This window comes from Dendropsophus ebraccatus, chromosome 1 (assembly GCF_027789765.1).
Source record: "Dendropsophus ebraccatus isolate aDenEbr1 chromosome 1, aDenEbr1.pat, whole genome shotgun sequence".
NCBI classification, from domain to species: Eukaryota; Metazoa; Chordata; class Amphibia; order Anura; family Hylidae; genus Dendropsophus; species Dendropsophus ebraccatus.
The window spans coordinates 12,468,395-12,477,004 of record NC_091454.1 but is presented as its reverse complement, the minus strand read 5'-3'; the positions used below and the strand labels follow the sequence as shown (position 1 = coordinate 12,477,004).

At 45.7% G+C, this 8,610-nt stretch overlaps 1 protein-coding gene across 1 annotated transcript; it reads right to left on the bottom strand.

The window, feature by feature from the left end:
- Positions 1-560: 560 nt before the first annotated feature.
- LOC138788969 (E3 ubiquitin/ISG15 ligase TRIM25-like) lies at positions 561-2,362 on the bottom strand. Its single transcript, XM_069967420.1, has one exon. The coding sequence runs from the start codon at positions 2,348-2,350 to the stop codon at positions 752-754; it is 1,599 nt and encodes a 532-aa protein (XP_069823521.1). The 5' UTR covers positions 2,351-2,362; the 3' UTR covers positions 561-751.
- Positions 2,363-8,610: the final 6,248 nt, after the last annotated feature.

The following is an 8,610-nucleotide window of genomic DNA, read 5'->3' as shown; positions in this document are numbered from 1 at the left end:
AAATATCAAAGGCCCAGGCTATATTTAATTTCTATAATAGAGGATGCCCCAACCAGTACGTCTATTATAGATGATAGTGGCAACAAAACATTGAGAACCTCTGTCATGTATAAAAGTCACATATACTTCACAAATATATCGGTAAAAATTCACCCTTCAAACTATATCCCCACGCACAGCAGCATAGACAATAAATACTGAGGTGAAAACAGGATGATACAAAACATTTTTTATTTAGTTTGGCATAAACATTTGGTATAGCTGTAATTGTAGCGACCAGCAGAATAAAGGTATAAGAGATATTTTACCACAGAGTAAAAACAAAACCCTCCCAGAATTACACAATCACATGATTTTTTTATGTTGCTGTTTTTTCCTGAACATTCAGGTTTGTCATAACTAGGATGCTCGACATTTGACTCCTGTGGTCTGGAGAAACTGGATGCGGTCCTAGGGGTGACAGGAACTCCCAGGACTTCCTAGGGCTACATCCATCTTCTCCAGACACTGGGAGTCAAATGATGAGCGTCCTGGTTCAGACAAACCCAAATGTTCAAGAGATTCACTCATCACTATACATTGCAATACATGATATGGTAAAATGAAGGCAAACAGATTATATAACAGAGCGTTATATCAGGAAGGAAGAGGGTAATAAAATTGTGAAGTCTTTGAGGTATCATCTATATGTTAAATCCCGGGGAGGGGGGATTTGAAAAGGGGCATAGGGTCATTAGGTGCTATAATAGAGCTAAACTATCTCCCAGTTGCTGCCTCCCCTTAATATATTTATAGAACCATCCCATACATATAATACAGCATGAAGGGGCTCGGTGAAGGTGGCGGTGAAGGTGTGTAAGTGTCTGATGGGGTCACACAGCTCATAAAAGGACAGCTGCCCGGCCTCATAATCCAGACAGATCCTGAATCTATCACTGGAGATATTATCAGGTAACCAGATATATTTATTGTCATGTGTCACTATATACTGATTATAACGCTTCCTCACACCCCAGGACTTGTTATTATATCCAATGCCTGACTGACGCCCCCTCCTGTCTATACTGGGATAACACATCCCCACCATCCACTCATCTGTTCTACTGATCTCCACATCCCAGTAATGTCGCCCTGAGGAGAATCTCCTGCTGCTCATCACTTGATCATAGTCCTGGAATCTCTCTGCTGTTTCTGGATGATTCTGCTTCTCTTCTGTCCAGGTTGCAGTCTTCAGGTCGTCTGATATAAGGATATAATCCCCAGCTGTGTTTATATCCAGTAATATGTCTGCAGGACCTTCCCCATAAATCCGGCTCCTTATACCTGATATTATGTCACATAATGTGCGGAATGTGTCTGAGATTACGGTCACATCCAGAACATCTACATCATGGGGCTGTCTATCATGTCCCCCTGTGTCCTCATCACCTCCCCCCTCCTCAGGATCACACAAGTCACCTGTGTTTGGTTCCAGAAAGACAGTCAGTGGATCCGCCATGTTACACAGCTCCTCAATGTGTCTCATCTTCCTGGACAGCTCGTCCTTCTTTATTTCCAGCTGCTGGATCAGAGCAGAGAACAACAGTGACATCTTATCTTCTTCCCTGGAGATTTCGCTCAGGATCCTCTTCTCCAGGTCATCCAGCCGTCTCCTGATGTTTGTAAAAAGTACAGTGACTCTCTCGGCTTCTCCTTCTGCTTTTTCTTGAGCTTTTCTCCTGCGCTCCTCCACACTCTGGACTCTTTCCTTAGTCTCATCTCTCTTTGTCATCAGTTTCTGAAGAACATTTCTCAGTTTCTTCTTCTTTTTCTCAGAGGCCTCATCCAGCATCTCCACCTGGTGTCCCTGATGTTCTCCATCCAATCTGCAGGACACACAGATACAAGCAGCGTCCTCAGTGCAGTAATATTCCAGGATCTTCTTATGGACAGAACATTTCCTCTTCTCCAGGGAAGTGCTGGGCTCAGATAAGACGTGTTCTGGTGACTTGCTGTGAGCTCTCAGGTGTTTATCACATAGAGAAGCCTCACAGTGCAGACAGGATCTCACAGCAGGTACAGCAGAGTCCACACAGTAAGTGCAGCAGATCCCGGTTTCTGTCGGTGTTGGAGGAGTCAGCAGTATATTCTCCATTAGATTACACAGAATGATGTTCCTCATCAGTGCAGGCCGCTCCTGAAACTTTTCTCTACATTCAGGACAGGAATAAAATCCAGACCCCTCCTGTGTATCCAGCACACGACCAATACAGAGCCGGCAGAAGTTGTGGCCACATCTCAGCATTACAGGATCTGTATAAGTGACCAGACAGATGGAACAGTCCAGCTGGTCTCTGAAAGAAGATGCCATGGCTGACAGAGGAAGAGAGAAATGAAACTACAGTTCTCTGACTCTGAGATACCAGAGGTCGGGTGTAACTATCTACACTCAGGAGGCATTAACATTTGACAAAGAAGAATGTGAGTTCACTTTGCTATTAGCATAACTATACCTCAGATTATACATAACAAAGGAGCTGGGGGGAATGTCTATTGAGGCGATGTAGAGGAGGTAAACAAATACCTGTTGTCATAATCTGACTTTCCACATTCACTGGCATGTGAAAGGACAAGGAAGAGATGGCTTCCTTTAAAGAAATGATTAACACTAGTTATCATCTATAAATTGCTAGTTCACAAAGCTATGGACAATATTGTAAACCATCGTTTGGTGCATGTTCTGAAATCTTGAGTGAGATTTGTGGAACCAGAAATTAAAGATAAAATTACTACTGCAAAGAGCTATAACCAACATGGTTTAAATTGACATTAACTCAGAGAATTGTGCTTGAACTAGCAAAAAAAAAAAAAAAAAAAAAAAATTAGCCACTAATATATTACTGAAAATGAATATTGATTCACAAATCAAATGGTTCGGCTGCAATCAGTTACACAGTAAATGGTTTTATGTATGTTTAGTGGATATACATGTCACTACAGTAACAGACACAAACTAAGCCCCTCTATCTCTTGCTCTATGAAAACCGGTCATAGGGATACATGGACTTTTGCTATTGGTATACACTATTATAAGAAATTGACCTTATAAAATGAATATATTGTAGTATGCCATATTTGATATATAATATAAAGTATAATATTCATTTATGAGAATTATAAATGGAGGATCACGTGTATTGTATGTCTGGATTGTCGCATCAATAGGTCACTTGATTTCTTTGGTATATTGCTTACATATGCAAGATAATCTGATACCAACTGATAATTTGTCATTGTGATGGTCAAGAGAGTTTTTTGATGTAGTGAGACATGATGTCTACGTGATGGGGTGGAAAACAAAGGAGCATGGTTGGTATAAAGAAAAAGCATGGCTCATTGGTGGACAGTCAGGAAGAGAATATGGAAGAGATGGGAGTTGAAGACTAGGGAAGACTGACAACAAAACATAAAACTTGTGTTACTGTCCATTTGTGTTTGGTAACCATGAAATCGAAACAAATCCATGTTTCTCCATTAGTTATTTATAGTTGTTGTTTTAATATTTTAATATGGGTTAATGTTAGACGGGGTTCGGACAAACCCGAACCCTCCGCAATGATTACCGCTGTCTGCCCGCTCCGTGCAGCGGGCGGATCCAGCGGGAGGAACGCCTGGAAAACTGGGATACAGCCATAGCCATAGGCTGTATCCCAGTTTTCCAGGCGGTCCTCCCGCTGTATCCGCCCGCTGCACGGAGCGGGCAGACAGCGGGAATCCGATACCGAGCGTTCGGGTTCTGCCGAACCCGAACCTCGGCGGGTTCGGACCATCCCTAGTTAATGTTCATGATTGTTTATATTGTTTTGTGTTATTGTAATTATTATTTCCGTCTGCTTCCTTTATCCCTTGATATAAATCTAATAAAAAAACTATAAAGACAATATTTCCTATATATTCCTATCTAATAACAACTATAAAAGCAATATTCCGTACAATACACGATTTATTTTACACTCACGCCTGTATTTCATTTACTGGCCAAATCTCGAACCTAGACCCAGTAAGAGGGTGGTGTATATATATTATCTAGGTATTTATCTATACATAATAATTCTTACATAATTTGGCGAGCTCAGGCAGGAGGTTGGAGCGCAGTTGAGGGTAAATTTGTGAGTGTAAAAACTGTCTGAAATTATTTTGGTTCGTTTTTTGCTGTGTAGAATGTAACATGGAGGCTTCTTGAGTAGAATCACTAAAGTCAAGGCTACTAAGTCGCTTGTAAATGTTATGGAGGAATCTGCAGATCTATGGTAACAGGCGAAAGGTTTGGTGACTGAAGCAGTTATGGTCAAGAAATAAGCAAACATTTGATGGAGAACGCGCTCTAGTTTTTGCTGCCTACTGGATAGCAGAACAGTATTCAAGGCTGAAGGAGCAAAATAATATTTTACACAACCAAGTTAAATCTTTGGATCAGTTGTATGGCGGTATGAAGGAGCAGAAAGGGAGTTTGGAATCGGATGTAAATGTCCTAAAGAAGGAGATTAAAATGTTAAAACTGTAAGCTGAAAATACTGCTGCTATGTCTGTTAGCAACCAGCTAGTTGTGGCACAGTGCAAAATGGTGAAGATGGAGAATGAACGGCTTGGTGAAAGGTGGCTAAATTCCAAATTCTAAGTTTTTGTTTGTTTTATTTTTCCCCCAACCCCCTGTCCTGTGAGCTGTAGCTGGTGTGAGATAAATTACCAGCTTAATGAATGATAATGTAGTCACCATTGTGAGGCTAATGTAACTGGGGATCTCTTACTATTGTTATTATGGACAGTCGCTCCGCTCTGTGAATGCCGCAGACTGTAAACACGACTCCGTCTCCATTACACATTCCGGTGTGCAAACAGTTTTCTTTTCAATTTTTTTAATTTTATAAATTTATTTTATCTTGCATTTTAACGGACTGTACGTTCCGTTACTATATTAAATATGATGAATAGAGGAAGCTCCCTTTAATCTGGATTTGTTTTTATTTTTTCTTGTATGGTCTATTTTTGTCATTTATGTCAGTATCAGCAAACGTACCGTTTCTTGTCTGTAGTTCCCACAAGATCTATAGATATTGCCATTATTGGTCAAATTTGCACACTTTATCATAGTGTTATAAAACTCATGGTTTCCACTAGAGATGGGTGAAGCAAATCTAGCGAAACAAAGTGAATTCACAGCCATTCCTTGACCAAATTCGCTAAACATGGTGGCTGCCATGTTGGATTACAGTAATGTCAATGGGCAGGAGAAAGTGATCAACCATAAGCAGAGAGAGAAATAGGTAGAGAGGGGAGAATATAGAAGCGTGGATTGTGGGTGAATTTCTGTGGAAGCTGTTAAGCCAGTATCCAGTTTACCAAGTAACCGGGTGCCTGTTATGCTCTATACCAGGGGTGGGGAACCTTTTCCATGTCGAGGGCCGGTCGGGCCTTAATAAAATCATTCGAGGGCCGCACTCAATGTTATACCGTGCGCGGCAGTTAGTAGCGGGGGTTTGCAGCACCCGAACAAGGCAAAGTATTGTTCCCCTAATGCCCCTGCTATTGTAGTTAACCCTCTGTGATGCCCCTTGTACCTGATTTGAATCCTTAGTGATGCCCCTGGTAGCCTAGTTAACCCCCCCAGCCATGTCCCTGGTAGCCTAGTTAACCCCCCCCAGTCATGTCCCTGGTAGCCTAGTTAACTCCTCAGTCATGTCCCTGGTGGCCTAGTTAACTCCTCAGTCATGTCCCTGGTGGCCTAGTTAACTCCTCAGTCATGTCCCTGGTGGCCTAGTTACCCCCCCCAGTCATGTCCCTGGTAGCCTAGTTAACTCCTCAGTCATGTCCCTGGTGGCCTAGTTAACTCCTCAGTCATGTCCCTGGTGGCCTAGTTAACCCCCCCAGTCATGTCCCTGGTAGCCTAGTTAACTACTCAGTCATGTCCCTTGTTTGCCTAGTTAACTCCTCAGTCATGTCCCTGGTAGCCTAGTTAACTCCTCAGTCATGTCCCTGGTGGCCTAGTTAACTCCTCAGTCATGTCCCTGGTGGCCTAGTTAACCCCCCCAGTCATGTCCCTGGTAGCCTAGTTAACTACTCAGTCATGTCCCTTGTTTGCCTAGTTAACTCCTCAGTCATGTCCCTGGTAGCCTAGTTAACTCCTCAGTCATGTCCCTGGTGGCCTAGTTAACCCCTCAGTCATGTCCCTGGTGGCCTAGTTAACTCCTCAGTCATGTCCCTGGTGGCCTAGTTAACCCCCCCAGTCATGTCCCTGGTGGCCTAGTTAACCCCCCCAGTCATGTCCCTGGTGGCCTAGTTAACTCCTCAGTCATGTCCCTGGTGGCCTAGTTAACTCCTCAGTCATGTCCCTGGTAGCCTAGTTAACTCCTCAGTCATGTCCCTGGTGGCCTAGTTAACTCCTCAGTCATGTCCCTGGTGGCCTAGTTAACCCCCCCAGTCATGTCCCTGATGGCCTAGTTAACCCCCCCAGTCATGTCCCTGGTGGCCTAGTTAACTCCTCGGTCATGTCCCTGGTGGCCTAGTTAACTCCTCAGTCATGTCCCTGGTGGCCTAGTTAACTAGTCAGTCATGTCCCTGGTGGCCTAGTTAACTCCTCAGTCATGTCCCTGGTGGCCTCGTTAACTCCTCAGTCATGTCCCTGGTGGCCTAGTTAACCCCTCAGTCATGTCCCTGGTGGCCTAGTTAACCCCCCCAGTCATGTCCCTGTTGGCCTAGTTAACCCCCCCAGTCATGTTCCTGGTGGCCTAGTTAACTCCTCAGTCATGTCCCTGGTGGCCTAGTTAACTCCTCAGTCATGTCCCTGGTGGCCTAGTTAACTCCTCAGTGATGTCCCTGGTGGCCTAGTTAACTCCTCAGTCATGTCCCTGGTGGCCTAGTTAACTCCTCAGTCATGTCCCTGGTGGCCTAGTTAACTCCTCAGTCATGTCCCTGGTGGCCTAGTTAACTCCTCAGTCATGTCCCCGGTAGCCTAGTTAACTCCTCAGTCATGTCCCTGGTGGCCTAGTTAACCCCTCAGTCATGTCCCTGGTGGCCTAGTTAACCCCCCCAGTCATGTCCCTGATGGCCTAGTTAACCCCCCCAGTCATGTCCCTGGTGGCCTAGTTAACTCCTCGGTCATGTCCCTGGTGGCCTAGTTAACTCCTCAGTCATGTCCCTGGTGGCCTAGTTAACTAGTCAGTCATGTCCCTGGTGGCCTAGTTAACTCCTCAGTCATGTCCCTGGTGGCTTCGTTAACTCCTCAGTCATGTCCCTGGTGGCCTAGTTAACTCCTCAGTCATGTCCCTGGTGGCCTTGTTAACCCCCCCAGTCATGTCCCTGGTAGCCTAGTTAACTCCTCAGTCATGTCCCTTGTTTGCCTAGTTAACTCCTCAGTCATGTCCCTGGTGGCCTAGTTAACCCCTCAGTCATGTCCCTGGTGGCCTAGTTAACCCCCCCAGTCATGTCCCTGTTGGCCTAGTTAACCCCCCCAGTCATGTTCCTGGTGGCCTAGTTAACTCCTCAGTCATGTCCCTGGTGGCCTAGTTAACTCCTCAGTCATGTCCCTGGTGGCCTAGTTAACTCCTCAGTGATGTCCCTGGTGGCCTAGTTAACTCCTCAGTCATGTCCCTGGTGGCCTAGTTAACTCCTCAGTCATGTCCCTGGTGGCCTAGTTAACTCCTCAGTCATGTCCCTGGTGGTCTAGTTAACTCCTCAGTCATGTCCCTGGTAGCCTAGTTAACTCCTCAGTCATGTCCCTGGTGGCCTAGTTAACCCCTCAGTCATGTCCCTGGTAGCCTAGTTAACTCCTCAGTCATGTCCCTGGTAGCCTAGTTAACTCCCCAGTCATGTCCCTGGTGGCCTAGTTAACTCCTCAGTCATGTCCCTGGTGGCCTAGTTAACCCCCCAGTCATGTCCCTGGTAGCCTAGTTAACTCCTCAGTCATGTCCCTGGTAGCCTAGTTAACTCCTCAGTCATGTCCCTGGTGGCCTAGTTAACTCCTCAGTCATGTCCCTGGTGGCCTAGTTAACCCCTCAGTCATGTCCCTGGTAGCCTAGTTAACTCCTCAGTCATGTCCCTGGTGGCCTAGTTAACCCCCCAGTCATGTCCCTGGTGGCCTAGTTAACCCCCCCCCCCAGTCATGTCCCTGGTGGCCTAGTTAACCCCCCCAGTCATGTCCCTGGTAGCCTAGTTAACTCCTCAGTCATGTCCCTGGTGGCCTAGTTAACTCCTCAGTCATGTCCCTGGTAGCCTAGTTAACTCCTCAGTCATGTCCCTGGTAGCCTAGTTAACTCCTCAGTCATGTCCCTGGTGGCCTAGTTAACTCCTCAGTCATGTCCCTGGTGGCCTAGGTAACCCCTCAGTCATGTCCCTGGTAGCCTAGTTAACTCCTCAGTCATGTCCCTGGTGGCCTAGTTAACCCCCCCAGTCATGTCCCTGGTGGCCTAGTTAACTCCTCAGTCATGTCCCTGGTAGCCTAGTTAAACCCCATTAGTCATGTCCCTTGTGGCCTAGTTAACCCCCCCAGTCATGTCCCTGGTGGCCTAGTTAACCCCCCCAGTCATGTCCCTGGTAGCCTAGTTAACTCCTCAGTCATGTCCCTGGTGGCCTAGT

Coding starts and splice junctions, on each gene's coding strand:
- LOC138788969 (XM_069967420.1), bottom strand. CDS start 2,350: ATGGCATCTTCTTTCAGAGACCAGCTGGACTGTTCCATCTGTCTGGTC.